Source organism: Sinocyclocheilus anshuiensis, unplaced genomic scaffold (genome assembly GCF_001515605.1).
Source record: "Sinocyclocheilus anshuiensis isolate Anshui unplaced genomic scaffold, SAMN03320099.WGS_v1.1 scaffold1390, whole genome shotgun sequence".
NCBI lineage: Eukaryota > Metazoa > Chordata > Actinopteri > Cypriniformes > Cyprinidae > Sinocyclocheilus > Sinocyclocheilus anshuiensis.
In genome coordinates, this window is record NW_015560623.1 from 405,912 (window position 1) to 425,492 (window position 19,581).

Here is a 19,581-nt window from a genome sequence, read left to right on the forward strand (position 1 = left end):
ACACACACACACACACACACACACACAAACACACACACAAACACACAGATGTCTTGTATATTGTCTCCTGAAAAATCGATCAGCATTGGTCAGATTCGATTGGTATTTGTCTGATGAGAGTCAGGAGGCCTCTGTTCAGATAAACCACTCAAAAACAAGGCTTGAAAACAAGCATGCAAGTCGTTTACCTTGTAAACACAAACTCTGTGAGTGTCTTGCTCTGGGAAAGTGGTAAACACGATCTAGAACAACATTCACAGGCCGATCAGAGAGAGAAAGTGTTGATTTCAATTGCTCACAGTTTGATCTTTCATGCGGAGGTCTCAGTTACGCCTCATTTACAGTTTTTTACGATTGCTTACACACTAAAATTAAACTTTTCCAACAATTAGCAAAACCTTACACTCAAGGAGCAAAACACAAGGCTAGATTTGCACAACTGTAAGCACATTAAACTGTGACAAATTATACCCAAATATTCTTCATACAGTGGACTACAAGTCAAATTTGAGACCAAAAATGATTCAGACACTTGGAGCTGAGCATGTTTTGCTGAAGTGTTATTCTTTAATTGCTAATGTGATCTTTTTACACCACAGACTGAACAGAATGAAGCACTGCTTGGTAATTAGTTGAGCTAAATTGGTTTTATCTAATTGTGTTCTTAAATTTAACAGCTGACAGCTATTCAACAGAATTCATTACATACCTTTCTATCAAAGTTATCTGACATTATCAAGATGAGTTTGTTCTGACACAGTTTAACTCTGAGCTCTTCTCATATTTTAGTACCGTTTTCTAAACTATAGCCAATAAACTGTGATATACGGTAATGTGAGAAATGTTGAAGCGGTCTGAATAAATTTAGTTTTGACTGTATATCAGATATTAGTAAAGTTATAAGAATGTTCCATAAACATTACTTTAAGAACATTTTGTCCTATCATTTACATAACTTTAAAAAAAAAAAACTTAAAGTTGCAAGAACCTGGGTTCCTACTGATGTATACGATGTTCTCCAGGTTCAACCGACGTGCTTTTATAGAAGGGTTTGTTTGTATGCCATTCACACGTTTTTTTATTGCACTTTATATATTTATGTATATTGATTTCAATTGTAATGCATGTCTTTAAAGGTTGTTTTCTCAAAATTAGTTTTTTCTCCACTTCAGCAGCACTTACATCCACCAAAACGTAGAGTTGTATTCCTCTCTATATTCTGAATGCTTTTATAGAAGGGTTTGTTTATAAACCATTCGCTTGTTTTTTTATTTCTATGTCATTTTATTCCAAAAAACATGGTGATTTTTTTTCCGTCTGTTGGCAGTATTTCCTGATTTATAGAGTGATAAAAAAAGAAATCCAAAATCCCTTCTATAAAAACGTTTAACTCTAATATGTCAACAAAATCAAACATGCATCTTGAACATGGCTTTATCCAATGTTCAGGAAAATTGTGCAAATTAGTTCATATTTATACAATAATGCCCCGTTTTCATATTTAAACATAATATTTCTAAAAACTAATTCAAAAAAATGTTTGCAATTCTTAATGTAATCAGTCAACTGGGTAATTATAGTGAAATCTATTAGTTACGTTTTTTACCCTATTTACCTGCGGTGTCTTGACTTTTACACAAAACATTTACAGTGTATATTCATATACTATGGTACTGAAAGGTGGTCCAAAAATGTATATTTTATTGAAATGCAATTGTACTTTGATAAATACCATGCTATATATTCAAAAAGGGCACTTCAAAACACATAAAGGCATTACCAAATTATACTAAACATTTTAATATATATCATTGTCCTTTGATATATACCATGTTACTGACTGATTGCATTATATTCCCAAAAATAATATGGTGAAAATCAAATAAAACAAGGTAAATTAATGGCAATACCACAGTAGTTTTATCAAACACACTTGTCTGTGCAACTGTATTACCTGAAATCTTTTGTCTAAGAAAAGACAGAAATGTCATCTTCAAATGGAAGTAGATTTAGTGTAAATGCCTCTGCAAAACAAATACATACTGAAAAAAAAAACAATAAATACACAAAGTAATGAAACAGACTCGTAGTAAATTAATGTGCGCAGATAATTCAATGTAGTCAAGTGGATTCAGACATATTAAATCATATTTTTGACTTTTACACATGTTATGTGTATATTCCTACTATGGTACTGTAATGTGGTCCAAAAAGGTAGGCTATATTTTATGGAAATGCAATGGAAAAAAGGAACTTTAAAGTATATACACTATACCATATACACATCAAAATACTATATATTTTAATGCATATCACTGTCCTTTGATATACTGTATATAGCCTACCATGATACTAACTTATGTTGTATTCACAAAAAATTGTATTGTTAAAATCATTAAAACGTGGTAAAATAAATGGCAATACCACGATATATATATATAATCAAAATGACTTGAATCAAGTGAGAATTATTAGATGTAATTATACTGACATAGCTACATAAACATACTGTCGTGTGTGCAATCGTATTATCTGAAAGTTTAGCCTATAAGAAAAGACAGAAACTCTTATATCAGAATACACACACACCTCTTCGCTAATTATAAGACCAGGTTCCTGTCGGTTTCTCCTCGTGAATGCGTCCATAATATCTTCTGTTATCACCTCATGATGAAATGCAAAGAGCTCATGATCGATTGATGATCGATTCCCATTCTCGGCGGATGCGCGAGCGCAGGTGTGAAGCACCATCAGCATGAAAATAACACACCTCACACACACCTCACACACACACGCTCAAGCACCTCGTGTGTACCTGTGAACTCACTTCGGAAACGCTAATACACACACAGACCATTTGCTGTGTATATTGTGATGTTTAGTTCTGTCTCACATGTCTGTTAACGGAGCATAAAGAGACTATAACACATACACACCCAGGACCGTGAGAAACCTCATTACCAGAGTGCGTCGAATGCATTATACATACATTGTACAAATGAAAATGTAATAAATTATAATAATAATAAAATAAACAAATAAAAATAAAGAAATAAATGGCTAATATGCTAGTAAAATTGCATAAATTATAATTAAGTTAAATTTTTTGTTATTGAATTACATATGTATAATCGTTTAATATAGCTTAAATAAAATGCGTTATATAAACATATACAACTTAAACTATAATAATTGTAAATTATAATAAATGATAAAAAAAAATAAAGAAAATAATAATGAAAAAATCGAATATAATAATACAAATTAAATAAAACAACAAATTTTTTTTGTTATTGAATTCAACAAATTATAATAATTTAATATAGCCTAAATAAAATGTATAATATAAATGCACAAAAATTCAACTATAATAGTTATAAATTACAGTAAATAATAAAATAAATAAAACAATAATAATCTTTTAATAATTATAGGTGAATATAATAATAATAAAATTAAAGAAAATAAGACAAAATGATATTTAAGTTACAGCCTTTTTCTTATTGAATTTAAAATTTATAATCGTTTAATTTCGCCTAAATAAAATGTGTTATATAGATGTATAGAAATTCAACTAACGATTCCACATTATAAAAATTATTAACAATCGAATAATAATAATTAAAAAATAATAGGCTAATATAATAAAAATGTAATAAAACAACACAACATTATAATTCAGTTATAATTTTTGTTATAGAATTTAAAATTTATAATTGTGCAATATAGCCTAAATAAAATGTATTAAATAAAAATATACAATTTCGTAAAAATATAATTTTGCAAATTTTATATATATTTTTTTTTTCTTCATAAATTTCAACGTATTGTAATTAATGCTAGCGACTTATTTATTAGAGACTCATTCCGAAATCCGAACATTCCGAAACTTTTTACGCAAATCCAACGCGCGCGCATCAAAATACGTGCCTCGCACACACACATTTTAGGGTTCGTGTAGCTCTATTTATCTCTAATCTCACAAGAGAAAAGAGCACAAGCTGGATCTTTCTGCCTTGTGTTCCCTGCTGGCGTTTATTGCGCGTCTTTCTCATGTAGAGCGTCTTCTATAGCCGCGTTTAACATCTGCATGACGGGAAGGCCGCGGGGAACCGCGAGGTTTCCGGATCACTGATATATGACTTTATTATTTTGTTATTTTATTATTCCATTAGCCTATTCGCCATCATTTAGAGCCTTTCAAATCCCGCGGAGGGGAAATGACCCCATAACCACATACAGAGAGGGAGGTCCTCAACAAACCAGCGTGATTTACAGTACAGATTATTGTTATTGATTATTAGTAATATTATCATGACTGTCTTTAAATTTAAAGGGAAAGTGTGAATATTTATATCCGATTGACGTCATCCCCTAACAAGGAGTTATGAGCAAATATTCTTCCAGTAGCGTTAATAAAACGTTATCTGGTCTTTAATAATGTTCTAAAAATATTAGCACAAAAACATCATTTGTGGAACGTTTTTTTAACGTTACTCTAACGTTCAGAGAACATTCAAATGTAACGTTAGCAAAATGGTCCAATGTAACGTCCCCACGATGTTCGAAAAGTCAAAAACAAACATTTTCAAAACATTCTAAAAAAAAACTGTATCTTCAGAGAACATTCAAAAATAACGTTTATATAACTTAAAGGGAACTTTAGCAAAACGTTCTTAGAATAAAAACATTATTTACACGTACTTTTCGGGGAAATGTTTAAAATTTAACATTGCGACGAAACGTTCAGAAAACATTTAAAAGTAACATTCAAATCATAAAATGGAATGTTTCTTCAATGTTCAAATAACCCAAAAAAAGTAAAAAAAAACTGGATGTTACGAGAACATTCAAAAATAATGTTTTAATAACGTAACGACAACATTTATGTTAGCTGGGAAAGTTTAGCCTTTTATGAAATAGGAACAGATACAATGATATGAAAGGAAATCAATTGACAAATAAAAGCATTGATCTTTTGCGTCATAAATGCACTTTGTATTATTTTAAGTGCTTGTTTTTAACTTCAAACATCAAAGATGAAACCAGCAAACTTGAATGAGTTTAGTCTCATCATCAAAACCCAATTAAAGCCTTTATTTCCAACTTTTTTTGGCTTCTCTGAAGACTTAGTGAGGGAAATATAATTGCTTTTGCTTCCTCATTGTTCTTCTCAGGGTGCATTCAGTGAGTTACTTGTGGAGGAAGTCTTGAGAAATAAAGGACTCCCCTCAGCCTTTGAGTTAAGCAGGGGGCTGATGGATGCTGAAGCACATTAAAATGTGAATCGTGGAGCAGCGAGGCCCAAACCAGAGGCCTGGAGACACAACAACAGTCCAGCTCTCTGGCGCTAAGAGATGCACTCAATGCTGGCTGCATAACTGTCTCTGTAAATGTGTAAAAATACTATTAAAATCTACACTTTTCAAAATAAAGAGTGTTCAGTTGTTCTTTGGGTTCAGCAGTATGTGGTTCTTCAGTTGCTGTAGGGTTATTTGGAGGCTAAAAAGTTTAAATGTTCCATTACAGGCCATTCAGAATTATGTTTTGCCTTGTGAGCTCTTTTTTTAAGCACCAGAACTTTGTTTTTAAAACGATCAAAACTTCTTTGTGGATCTTAAGTGTTTTATAGTTTATCAAACTAATTTGGGTTCTAGTCTTTTTATCAGATTGCCTGTTTGATGCATCCATCTTTAACCTCTAAATTAAGAATTACATAATTTATAATAATATAAAATTATATAAAATCATCCAATTTAATTTTGTACAATAAATTTATATTATTTTTAATTATTTTTAATTTATTTTGTTTCCCAACAGAATGCTTGCCAACATATTTATTTGAGAAAAAAATGGCAAAAAAGCTATTGCAAACATTGTACTTTTGTTATAAAAGGCAAATTAAATATTAATTATTTTTTTATTTTTAGTTATTGTAATTGATTTTGTTTCCCAACAGGCTTGTGATAAATATTTACTTGGAAAAAAATTAAAAATAAAATGTATTGCAAACATTGTACTCTCGTTATTAAAAGCAAATTCAAATTCAATATTTTTTTTTTTTTTTTTTTTTTTTTTTATTATTTTAATTTATTTTGTTTCCCAACAGGCTTGTGGTGAATATTTACTTGGAAAAAAAGGGCAAAAAAGTAATCAAATAAAATAAAAAGTATCGCAAACATTGCACTCTCGTTATAAAAAGCAAATTAAATCAACACGAACACTTGGTTAAATACAAAAGCACTAGTCCACAACTATATATGTATCATTATCATCATTACTGATAATATCTATGACTCCATTATGATATTTTCATGGATTTTCAAGACGGAAAGAGAAACTAAACGACTGATTGGACGAGCGGAAAAGACGCCAGCCAGAGAATCAACGAGCGCTGAAGCGTGTAAGTGATTGAGATCATTCACAAGTGTTGGTGGGTGTGTATTAAACGCTTTTGGGGCTCTGAGGATCCGCCCCCTCCGCCCCTCCTCACGAACACCGGATAAAACCGGGAGCCGCGCCGACACGACTCCGTGTAAGACACCGTGCGCATGCAGGACGACTCACATGAACTGAGTTAATAGTTACATCGGGAGAACTGTATTTATTTGGTTTCTGAGGGATGGAGGCGCCGCGAGTGCTGTGGTTTCTGGGCTGCGCCTGCATCGCATCGGCTCTGGGTTCGAGACTCAAGACCCCCGCGTTACCCATCCAGCCAGAGACGGAACCCATGATGTCGAAAGGCTTGTCCGGTAAGAGATACAACCAACAGCATTTTAACCTCCGAAGAGCGATATAACTCAACTGAAGAAGCTTATACACACTCTAAAAAATGATGGGTTGTTTCAACCCAACTTTGGGTCAAATATGGACTGGAATAAATTTGTACATTACATTTTTAGTCCATATTTGACCCAAAGTGGTCTTTATCCAGAACCGTTTTTGAGTTGCTATCTGGTTCTTTGGAAGCTTAAGTGTGTTTTGATGTTTCATTATTGGTTCTTCAACACTTTACAGCACCAGATGCAATAAAACCCGATTGGATTCCAACAAGAAACTTTATTTTTGATTCCAAATATGAAGGAAAACTCTTGTTTTGATCAGAGTGAGAAGGTTTTGCTTTAAAAAAAAAAAAAAGGTTGCATTTAGAGCCAAAAGCCTCCACAAATAACTTCATTTTCTAGTTCTAGATAACCATCAATGCATCTGTTTCAATGCTTTAATGTTTCATTATTAGCTCTTTAAAGCACCAGATGCAACAAAACCCGATTGGATTCCAACAAGAACCTTTATTTTTGATTCTAATGAATGCATATGGAGGGGAAAACTCTTCTTTTGATAAGAGCAAGCAGGTTTTGGTTGCATTTAGAACCAAAAGCCTCCACAAATAACTTCATTTTCTAGTTTTGTAGAAAACGAATCAATGCATCTGGTGTTTTAAAGAAGATAGATACCGAAACAGTGATCTGAAGAGCTTTAATAATCCATTAATAGAGATGTTTTGGATAGAACCGACATAACACAACAGTATTTTAATCTCCAAAGAGCAATATACAGTAACTGTTGAGTTGCTATGGTTCTTTGGAGGCTTTCATTATTGGTTCTTCAACTCTTTAAAGCACCAGATGCAATAAAACCCAACTGGATTCCAATCAGAACCTTTATTTTTTTTTTGTTCTAATGAGTGCATATGAAGGAAAAACTCTTCTTTTGATCATAATTAGGTTGCATTTAGAGCCAAAAGCATCTGGTGTTTTAAAGAACATAGACACCAAAAACACTTTAATCATCTGTTAATAGAGATGTTTTGGACAGAACCAACATAATATAACCGTATTTTGATCTCTAAAGAAGAACACAGTTTTAAAGGTTCTTTTCAAGAAAGTTTTTGGCTGTAAAGAGTTCATGATTTGCTATATTGTCCTTTGGAGGCTAATTAAGTTTTTGGTGAACCATCATTGGTTCTTCAGCTCCTTAAATGCTATTTTAAAGAACGATATCGTATAACAAGCAATAAAGCCATTTGGATTCCAATCAGAAGCTTTATTTCTGGTTTTAAGTTGCAATTAGAGCCAAAAACCTAGAAAACCATCAATGCATCTGATGTTTTAGCCAACATAAGAATCTCCTAAGAACCAGATAAACACTATGACTTACCACAGAGACTTTGATGCAATGGCAATGGCATTTATTATGATTTACCTCCGTTTATGACAGTTTACGTGCGTGTCTTTGAAAGTGTTTAGCTTAACAATAAATTGTTTAATAGTCTCGCTTTATAAAGGGAGGCCGACCTCATTCCAGATGCAATACACGGCCAAATTGACTCGAATCTCTCATTCTCTCTTCAAAACAAAGCTGAGGAGATGTTTTGGTTACCAGCGCTGAATGTGATCTCGTTTTAGTTGCAGTTCTTGAAGGTTTGAAGCTGATTTGTACACATTCTCAGTAAATGTCTGGAGGTCTCCTCATGCTGCTCTTGTTTATTGTCTCAATCAGGTTGCTCCTTCGGTGGCCGCTTTTATTCGCTGGAAGACACGTGGCATCCAGATCTCGGAGAGCCGTTCGGTGTGATGCACTGCGTTATGTGTCACTGCGAGCCGGTAAGACCTCAAACACACACTGCATTTCATAACTGAGGAAGCTTTCAACACTGAGAGTGTGGTGTTGTTCTAGACAAAAAAATAGTTTTTCTTCAAATGTGAATGTATTTTGTTTTTATTTAAACATGCAAAATATATGTTTAAATACTTTAAAAATTCTAATGATATTTTATCATAAAAAAAAACTATTTAAAAAAATATATATTGGTATTTTATATCCTTTGAAACATTTTAAATATATGTAAAAAAAAAAATAATGTTTTGATATGATTTTATATAAATTTAATATTTTAACATATCTTTTATATGTTTAGAAAAATGTAATTTTTTGTCACATGGGATGCAACATTAATTTAAAATTGTATATTATTTTAAATAATTATTTTTACTATTATTTTTTAAATATTACTTTTATTCTATACGAATTTTATATTTTTATATTTTTTGTATATTTTGAAATATATTTGTCATATGAGATGCAACATTCATTTTAAATTGTATATTATTTTAAATTATAATTTTTAAACTGTTTATCATTTTATACAAATTTGATAATTTTATATTTTAACATATTTTTGTATATTTTGAATAAAAAAAGAATTGTGCCACATGGGATGCAACATTAAAATTGTGTCATTTTAAATAATTATTTTTAATTTTTTTTTTTTTTTAAATATGATTTTGAAACTTTATATATAAACGTAATATTTTAATACATTTTTTATGTTTTTTTTTTTTGCCATATAGAATGCAACATTGACACTTGTAGAACTAAACTGAATCAACACTGAATTGAACTGAGCCGAATAATGACTCTGTTGTCTTCTGTAGAGCTGCTTAAAGCTGAATCAAATTCATTTCATAATCGTTGCACTTAACATTTTCCTGCTTATTATTACGTTTCTCTCTCTCTCCGAGAAGCAGAGGAGCCGGCGAGGGAGGGCGTTTGGGAAGGTGAGCTGCAGGAATATGAAACAGGACTGTCCCGATCCGACCTGTGACGATCCGGTCTTGCTTCCAGGACACTGCTGCAAAACATGCCCAAAAGGTAACACACATGAAGTGTGTTTCTGCAAACGGTGAACAAATGGAAACACAGTCTAGTGTTTTTGGAATGCCGTCACACTGTTATACGGGAAAAAGTGCGTGTGAGGGAATGACGGAAGGTTTTGGCCAGCGCAGACAAACGGAGTGATAAATGGCAGCGAGTGTGGATTGATGGTCTGCTTCGGTGTAATTGCACTCATGTTTATGGATGCCGGTCCGTGTAGAACATTGGCTCTATTGTGCGTTCTACGATCTTTCTGACATCATGCATCTTGGTTTCCGTGGTTACAGGCGACTCGGGGAGAAAGGAGGCGGAGTCTCTGTTTGAGTTCTTCCAGGAGAAAGACGACGACCTTCACAAGTCCTACAACGCAAGATACTACACACGTGGCATCCAGATCTCGGAGAGCCGTTCGGTGTGATGCACTGCGTTATGTGTCACTGCGAGCCGGTAAGACCTCAAACACACACTGCATTTCATAACTGAGGAAGCTTTCAACACTGAGAGTGTGGTGTTGTTCTAGACAAAAAAATAGTTTTTCTTCAAATGTGAATGTATTTTGTTTTTATTTAAACATGCAAAATATATGTTTAAATACTTTAAAAATTCTAATGATATTTTATCATAAAAAAAAACTATTTAAAAAAATATATATTGGTATTTTATATCCTTTGAAACATTTTAAATATATGTAAAAAAAAAAATAATGTTTTGATATGATTTTATATAAATTTAATATTTTAACATATCTTTTATATGTTTAGAAAAATGTAATTTTTTGTCACATGGGATGCAACATTAATTTAAAATTGTATATTATTTTAAATAATTATTTTTACTATTATTTTTTAAATATTACTTTTATTCTATACGAATTTTATATTTTTATATTTTTTGTATATTTTGAAATATATTTGTCATATGAGATGCAACATTCATTTTAAATTGTATATTATTTTAAATTATAATTTTTAAACTGTTTATCATTTTATACAAATTTGATAATTTTATATTTTAACATATTTTTGTATATTTTGAATAAAAAAAGAATTGTGCCACATGGGATGCAACATTAAAATTGTGTCATTTTAAATAATTATTTTTAATTTTTTTTTTTTTTTAAATATGATTTTGAAACTTTATATATAAACGTAATATTTTAATACATTTTTTATGTTTTTTTTTTTTGCCATATAGAATGCAACATTGACACTTGTAGAACTAAACTGAATCAACACTGAATTGAACTGAGCCGAATAATGACTCTGTTGTCTTCTGTAGAGCTGCTTAAAGCTGAATCAAATTCATTTCATAATCGTTGCACTTAACATTTTCCTGCTTATTATTACGTTTCTCTCTCTCTCCGAGCAGCAGAGGAGCCGGCGAGGGAAGGTGTTTGGGAAGGTGAGCTGCAGGAATATGAAACAGGACTGTCCCGATCCGACCTGTGACGATCCGGTCTTGCTTCCAGGACACTGCTGCAAAACATGCCCAAAAGGTAACACACATGAAGTGTGTTTCTGCAAACGGTGAACAAATGGAAACACAGTCTAGTGTTTTTGGAATGCCGTCACACTGTTATACGGGAAAAAGTGCGTGTGAGGGAATGACGGAAGGTTTTGGCCAGCGCAGACAAACGGAGTGATAAATGGCAGCGAGTGTGGATTGATGGTCTGCTTCGGTGTAATTGCACTCATGTTTATGGATGCCGGTCCGTGTAGAACATTGGCTCTATTGTGCGTTCTACGATCTTTCTGACATCATGCATCTTGGTTTCCGTGGTTACAGGCGACTCGGGGAGAAAGGAGGCGGAGTCTCTGTTTGAGTTCTTCCAGGAGAAAGACGACGACCTTCACAAGTCCTACAACGACAGATCCTACATCAGCTCTGAAGAGAACAGCAACCGAGACAGCGCCACCGGTGAGACTCCCTCACAATGCATTCAAAATCAAAATCTTATAAAACAGTCATAACTTCATATTTTCAAACTGAAGCCGTACTGAATCTGATCAGCAGCTAAAAAAAGTTACCATGTTATTTTTGCATTTACCCTTTTTTATGAATTAATAAATTGAGAAATGTCAAATTACTCATGAACCACACTGAACAAACTATGATGCAAAATGTATATATATTTTTGTCAATATTGGTGAGAAATTTCATATGAATATATCATTGTATGAAATTTATACAAACATATAACCTGAGAATTATCGGTGTTAACCCAGTTGGAATGAATGGAATTTAATTAAATCCCTTTGAACTTATATCTCACGACAAGTGCTCAAAAACAGTCCAAATTTATTAAATCTACATATTTATTTCTAACAAAACAACATAATTATAACTCTGAATCTTTTTTTTTAACAAAATGAATCTGTTTTACTTGCATAAACATTTACTTTGCAAAAGTGATTTTTGATGCTGCAGTAGTTTGTCAGTAGACATATATATATATTAATGTTTATCAACAAAATTCAGTCCCAAAAGTGTGTGAGATATGAAGAAAAGGCCAGATATATTTTTACAAAAGTTTTGACACTAATATAGCTTCAGAGACAATTTCAAAGTTTTGAATGTAACCGCGCTATAACTGCATTTACCCATTTTTTATTAATTACAAAATTGAGAAATCTCAAATTACTCATGAACCAAACTGAACAAACTATGATGCAAAATTTATATATATTTTTGTCAATATTGGTGAGAAATTCTATATGAATATATCATTGTATGAAATTTATACAAACATATAACCTGAGAATTATCGGTGTTAACCCAATTGGAATGAATGGAATTTAATTCAATTCTTTGAATGTATAACTCATGATTGTTTAAAAACTGGTCCAAATTCATGAAACCTACATATTTTTTTCTAACAAAACAACATAAACAAACAAACTTAATAAACTTATTTTACCTGCATAAATCTTTACTTTCAGATGAATTTTTAATGCTGCAGGTTCATCAGTTGACGTACACATTCATGTTTATCAACAAAATTCAGTCCCAAAAGTGTGAGAGATATGAAGACACTAATATAATTTCATAGATATTTTTACAAAAGTATTTTTGACACCAAATGGTGCTCCATACATACGCGGGTCAAAAATGACCCGAGCACGAAATGTTTATCATCTCTTAAAAAATAATGATAAAAAATCCGAAAAAAATAAAGGATGTGTATTTTGAGGGTCTTAAAGCATATGCAAAGTTTCAATCGCTTGCTAAAAACTATGCATTGTTTACACATTTCTATGCATTTCTTCCGAATACGTTATGAGGGTTAAATGATTGTCCGAGTATGATTAACCTGAGTTATTGTTGAACAGATTTTGTGGCTGTACTCACGGGTGCGAGGGACTCCAGCGGCGTCGCTCGAGCCAGATTCACTCTCACTCGGACGAGCCTGACCTTCTCCATCACGTTCCAGAGGTAACACTCACACCAGAGCAGATGTGAGGGCCATCACAATCCTCTGCCGCTCATTTTACACTTGTGCTTGTCTCTTAGGATGAACCGGCCGAGCCTCATCACCTTCCTGGACTCCGATGGAAACACTGCGTTGGAGTTCAGAGTCCCGCCGGCCGATACAGATATGGTGAGTTATTATCGGTAATTAAAACCAGAAGAAAAAAAATAATTTGTTACTAAATGTTAACTGAAAATAAATAAAAAACAAAAAAAGTTAATGTAAATATAATATAAAGTTAAATATAAATTAAATTAAAAATAATAATAAAAATAAAGAAATAGAAATTAAAGTTAATAAAAATAAAATAAAATAAAACAAACATTAATAAAAATTCTTAACATGTAAAAAAAACACTAAGAAACAACAAAAACAAAATTTAACTAAAATGAAAATGAAAATGGAAAATATTTTAATATAGCTATTCTGGGCTTGTCTGCTTTCCTGTGCATAATATGCTATATTTTATTAATAAACTGTGTACCATATTTTGACTGTATTTGAACTTGAGTCCAAGTTTAAAATAAAACTCTATGAACCGCTCCATTATGAACGTACGAGCTGTATGAACCACTAACTTACAAGCTGTAAAGTAAACAGGAAGTGTTTGTCCGAAAAGTGGTTTTGCGAGGGAACGCAAAAAAAATTTCCTCCCAACCCGAATTTTTTTTCCACCACCATGTCCCTTTAGGGGCTCCGTATATATATATATATAATAATAATTTTAGAATGCCAACATTTATTTACATTTATTTATTTGTTTTTGATATATAAGATAAAATACTGATAATTAAAATATAAATCAATCAATAAAATACAGGAAACATCAACCACTAACTTATAAATAACCCCATTAATACATAAATCACCTTGATTTGTACTGTTATATATTACAAAAATTAAATAAGACAAAAACAACACTTTAACAGGAAGTTTTGTTGTAAATATTAAAGATTTAATTTATAGGCTAGTTTAATCATCTTTTAGTAGCACACTATCGTACAGTGAGCTCAAAGCTGAACTAAATGACAGCAGGCTTCAGTTGATCTCACATTAGATCAGTAACTACATCCGTCTGTCTGCTGTGGCTGTTTTTATCCCGTGATTTACACCGTGTTATATTTCATCTTTGTGTCATGCATAAATCATCTCGGGTATTTTTGGTGCCAGAATGAGATTTCCCGTTCATAATTACAATGACGATTGTGAAGAGGTCAGGAATGCCACCAGAGGTCAGAGGTCAAATGCTGTAGGATCGGTTTCGTGGTTATTCCGTATGTTAGTCAAGTGAAACAAGAGAAACACACACACACTCACACACACACACTCTCACACACACACACACACACAACACACACACACACACACACACACAGTGCTGGTGCTGCTTCTGCTGTCTGATTCCAGCTGCACCGTTAACAGCTTGACGTTATGTGTGAAGAATTCAAACCTAAACGATCCTGCGCCGCTCTCGCTCTCTGTTTACTCCTCGGCCATCCTTTCTTTCCTTCTACATCGAAACGGTCTCTATTTACCTGCACGTCGGCTGATTTCCCTCGTCTCCTGGGATGACGTCACTCCAGCCATGACCTTTGACCCCGCATGAGTTCATGTGGGTTTGATTGTGTTTCTCTGGCTGCGGTGCGACAGTAATTGTTTGAGTCCCTCTGGACCTCTAATCACACGCAAAACTCTCCATTCGGTTTAGTTTTCCCTGGTTCTCTCACCCTTTCTGTCACATGCACAAATAGTTACTTAAAGCAAAAGTTACTTAAAGAGGTTTTCTGTCACAAATACCCTGATAAAAGTTATTTGAAAAGGTCATATTATCATTATTTATAATTTTATTACTTTATAAATAGGTTCAAATGTAATGCAAGATATAAAAAAATATAGTTTTTCCACTATATGTCTAACTACAAAAACTACAAATAACTACAAAAAACCAAAACATTTACATCAAACAGCTTTATTTAAAAAAAAAGTAAATTCAAGGAATTTGACATCTAAGTTAACATATAATGTTAGTCAAAATTTCATGCACCATCTTTTTAACTACAAAAAAAACTACAATTAAACTACAAAACTACAATTTTAATTAAATTAAAAACTTTTTTGCATCAAACTGTTTTATTTAAAATAAAGTCATTTATGTAATTTATGTTATTATGAATTATGTAAATTTAAATATAAGTTAACAAATAATGTTAGTCAAGGTTTTATGCAACAAAGTAATCAAAATGTTGTTTTTCACGCTCTTTCTAAGTACAACTAACAATAAAATAGTTATTTACAACAAGCTGTTTTATTTCAAAAGTCATTCTGGGAATTTTGTAAATTCAAGGAAATGTAGATACAAGTTAACATACAATGTTAATCAAGGTTTCATGCACAAAAAATCAATAAATCTTTAGTTTTTTACCATCTTTCTATTTACCAAAAGCTACAATTAACTACAAAAATATATCAAGCTAATTCAAATGTGATTCTGGGATATTATGTAAATTCAGGGGAATTTACATTTAAATTAACATATAATGTTAGTTAAATTAATTGTATTGAACAAAATAATCAAAATGTTGTTTTTCACACTCTTATTAACTACAAATAACAAAAAATAAAAATGATTTGCAAGAAACTGTTTTATTTCAAAAGTCATTCTGGGAAATGTTGTAAATTCAAGGAAATGTAGATATAAGTTAAACTACAATGTAAGTCAAGGTTTCATGCACCAAAACAATAAAACTTTAGTTTTTTAACCAAATTTCTAACTACAAAAACAAAAAAAAAGTCAAGCTATTTAAATAGTCTTTATGGAAAATTAAGTGTATTCAGGAAAATTGACATCTAAGGTAACACATAATGTTAGTCACTGTTAGTTTTTCACCATCTTTCTAACTTTTTTGTTACTGTATCTTTAAGACTTTTTGGTATCTGATCTACTTGACTAAACTTACATTGTAGGTTTTATCTAAAAAAGATTATGTGAAATTATGTAAATGTATGTCTCTTTCATGTTCTGTAGTTTTCTTAACCATCTTTCTAACTACAAAAACTACAAGCAAAAAAATACATTTATATCAAGCTATTTCTTATTTATGGGAAATTATGTAAATTCAGGAAGATTTACTTCTAAGTTAATGTATAATGTAAGTCACAGTTAGTTTTATGCAAGAAAACAATCAAAATGTTGTTTTTCACGTTCTTTCTAACTACAAAAATAGTTTTTGCTACTGTACTTTTAAGACTTTGCTATATTTACATCAAATTGTTTTATTTCAATACATTTTCGGAAATGATGTAAATACAAGTAAATATATATATATATATATATATATATATATATATATAATATAATATAATTAGTTCTGTCAAACGATTAATCGTGATGAATCAAATTCAAAATAAAAGATTTTGTTTACATAATGTGTGTGTGTTCTGTGTATATTTATTATGTACTGTATATATAAATACAAACACATACATGTATATATTTCAGAAAATATGGTTTATATATTAAATATATTCATATATAATATAAATGCATGTAAATATTTTCAAAATATATACTGTATGTGTGTGTATTTATATATACATAATAAATATGCACAGTACACATACACATATTATGTGAACAAAAACTTGTATTTTGGATGCGATTAATCACGATTAATCGTTTGACAGCACTAAATATAATATAAGTTCACATATAATGTTAGTCATGGTTCCATGTACCAAAATAATCAACATTTAGTTTTCCACCCTCTTTTTAAGTTTTTTGTTACAGTACATTCAAGACTTTTTGCTGTCTGATCTATTTGACTATATTTGATCAATCTGACTTGTTTGAAAAATGATTATGTAACATTTATTCCACTTTCAGCTCTCCAGAGCGTGATGTCCAGCAGTTCTGCTCTAACTCCTGGGAAAACCGGCGGCGTCGGATCGGCCGTCTTCACTCTCCATCACAACGGCTCGCTCGACTACCAGGTAACGGCTCCGTTCTATTCCCTCATTTCTCGATGGCTTCGTCAGGTCCGTCGGTTGAGTGCTCTGATGTTCCCGAGCAGGTTCTGGTGGCGGGTTTGAGCAGCGCGGTGGTCGGTGTGACGATTGAGATGAAGCCGCGGCGGCGCAGTAAACGCAGCGTGCTGTACGACATCACGGCGGATTTCTCCGCGGCGGAGGAGCGCGGCGGCGGGCGAGCGCTGGGAAGCTGCAGCCGCGTCGAGGCCAGACACATTCACATGCTGCTGCAGAATGAACTGTTCATTAACATCGCCACGGCAGAGCAGCAAGAGAGCGAACTGCGCGGACAGATACGAATGCTGCCGTACAATGGACTGGACGCACGCCGAAACGGTGAGAAAGACAGCGTTTACATGGAAAACAATTAAATAAAATCTATTTGTTAGAAAAAAAAGTCATATAAATGTATTTATAATAATATATATTTTTAAATTTATTATAAAAATAATATTATATGTTCAGTATATATGTGACCCAGGACCACAAAACCAGTCATAAGGGTCAATTTTTTTAAATTGAGATTTATACATCAGCTGAAAGCTGAATAAATAATCTTTCCATTGATGTATGGTTTGTTAGGATAGGACAACAACGGCTCGCTCGACTACCAGGTAACGGCTCCGTTCTATTCCCTCATTTCTCGATGGCTTCGTCAGGTCCGTCGGTTGAGTGCTCTGATGTTCCCGAGCAGGTTCTGGTGGCGGGTTTGAGCAGCGCGGTGGTCGGTGTGACGATTGAGATGAAGCCGCGGCGGCGCAGTAAACGCAGCGTGCTGTACGACATCACGGCGGATTTCTCCGCGGCGGAGGAGCGCGGCGGCGGGCGAGCGCTGGGAAGCTGCAGCCGCGTCGAGGCCAGACACATTCACATGCTGCTGCAGAATGAACTGTTCATTAACATCGCCACGGCAGAGCAGCAAGAGAGCGAACTGCGCGGACAGATACGAATGCTGCCGTACAATGGACTGGACGCACGCCGAAACGGTGAGAAAGACAGCGTTTACATGGAAAACAATTAAATAAAATCTATTTGTTAGAAAAAAAAGTCATATAAATGTATTTATAATAATATATATTTTTAAATTTATTATAAAAATAATATTATATGTTCAGTATATATGTGACCCAGGACCACAAAACCAGTCATAAGGGTCAATTTTTTTAAATTGAGATTTATACATCAGCTGAAAGCGGAATAAATAATCTTTCCATTGATGTATGGTTTGTTATGATAGGACAATATTTGGCCGAGATACAACTATTTGAAAATCTGGAATCTGAGGGTGCAAAAAAATCTAAATATTGAGAAAATCATCTTTAAAGTTGTCCAAATGAAGTTCTTAGCAATGCATATTACTAATCAAAAATTAAGTTTAGATATATTTACGGTAGGAAATTTACAAACTATCTTCATGGAACATGATCTTTACTTAATATCCTAATGATTTTTGGCATAAAAGAGAAATCAATAATTGTGACCCATACAATGTATTGTTGGCTATTGCTACAAATATACCCCAGCGACTTAACACTGCTTTTGTGCTCCAGGCTCACATATATATATATATTAATAAATGTATAAAAATGTATTACATTTTAGTTTAGTTTTATTTAATAAATATATCTCTTACATTTATTAACAACAACAACAACAACAATAATAATAATAATAAATGGCTTACATTTGAGATATTTTACATATATACTGTATGTATTATTTTAAATATTAGTAAATTTATTAATATGCATTCATATTAGAATGGTATTATTATTTCTTTTAAAAATATATATCTCATTTAAATTAATTGTATTTTCTTGTTTTAAACATGCTTTATATATAAATTAGAATGCATTATTTCAAAATCTGAAGCAAAAGCAGAATGGGCTGACTAGCTTTGTGAATTTATGTTACATAACATCTGCATGAAACAAAAACAGCGGGCGAGCTGAATGCAAATGCAGCAGGTGGCGCTTATGGAACATCATTATAGATAAATAAATAAAAGCATCAATAGTTATTGATTTTAGATCTTATGTATGTGGGTCAAAGACGTTAAGATGTCCGCATCAAAAGAAATGTACAAAAGTGATTTTATGTCTATAGAAAGCACATTAAATGTAAGTAAAATGTCTACTTTTAAGGTTTCAAATAAGTTTTTGGAGAATAAAATGCTAAAATTTGGTTGAAATAATGTTACATTGTTATTCAGTGTAACACAACATTTATGTAAAAATTCAAACATGCTTATTCTGACGTGTACATGTTAAAATATATAAAAGAATAAGAGAGCATATTAAATTTGATTGTGTTTTAAATGAGTAAAAAATTATTTCTGACAAATGGGCAAAACCTAGGATAGTGGCAACTTTTAGAAATGTAAAATTACAACTAATTAGTATTTGGGGTGAAAGTAATTAGTCTTTTAATAT

At 32.3% G+C, this 19,581-nt stretch overlaps 1 protein-coding gene across 1 annotated transcript in view; it reads left to right on the forward strand.

Annotated features, from left to right (window-relative positions):
• Positions 1 to 6,622: 6,622 nt before the first annotated feature.
• Positions 6,623 to 19,581, forward strand: part of LOC107681909 (chordin-like) — a 20,308-nt gene continuing 7,349 nt past the window's right edge. The window contains exons 1-8 of the mRNA XM_016478280.1: positions 6,623 to 6,752; positions 8,500 to 8,603; positions 11,023 to 11,149; positions 11,440 to 11,571; positions 12,984 to 13,086; positions 13,165 to 13,252; positions 16,973 to 17,113; positions 17,194 to 17,485. Of these exons, the coding sequence (XP_016333766.1) occupies positions 6,623 to 6,752; positions 8,500 to 8,603; positions 11,023 to 11,149; positions 11,440 to 11,571; positions 12,984 to 13,086; positions 13,165 to 13,252; positions 16,973 to 17,113; positions 17,194 to 17,485 (1,117 nt within the window). The remainder of the gene's footprint in view (positions 6,753 to 8,499; positions 8,604 to 11,022; positions 11,150 to 11,439; positions 11,572 to 12,983; positions 13,087 to 13,164; positions 13,253 to 16,972; positions 17,114 to 17,193; positions 17,486 to 19,581) is intronic.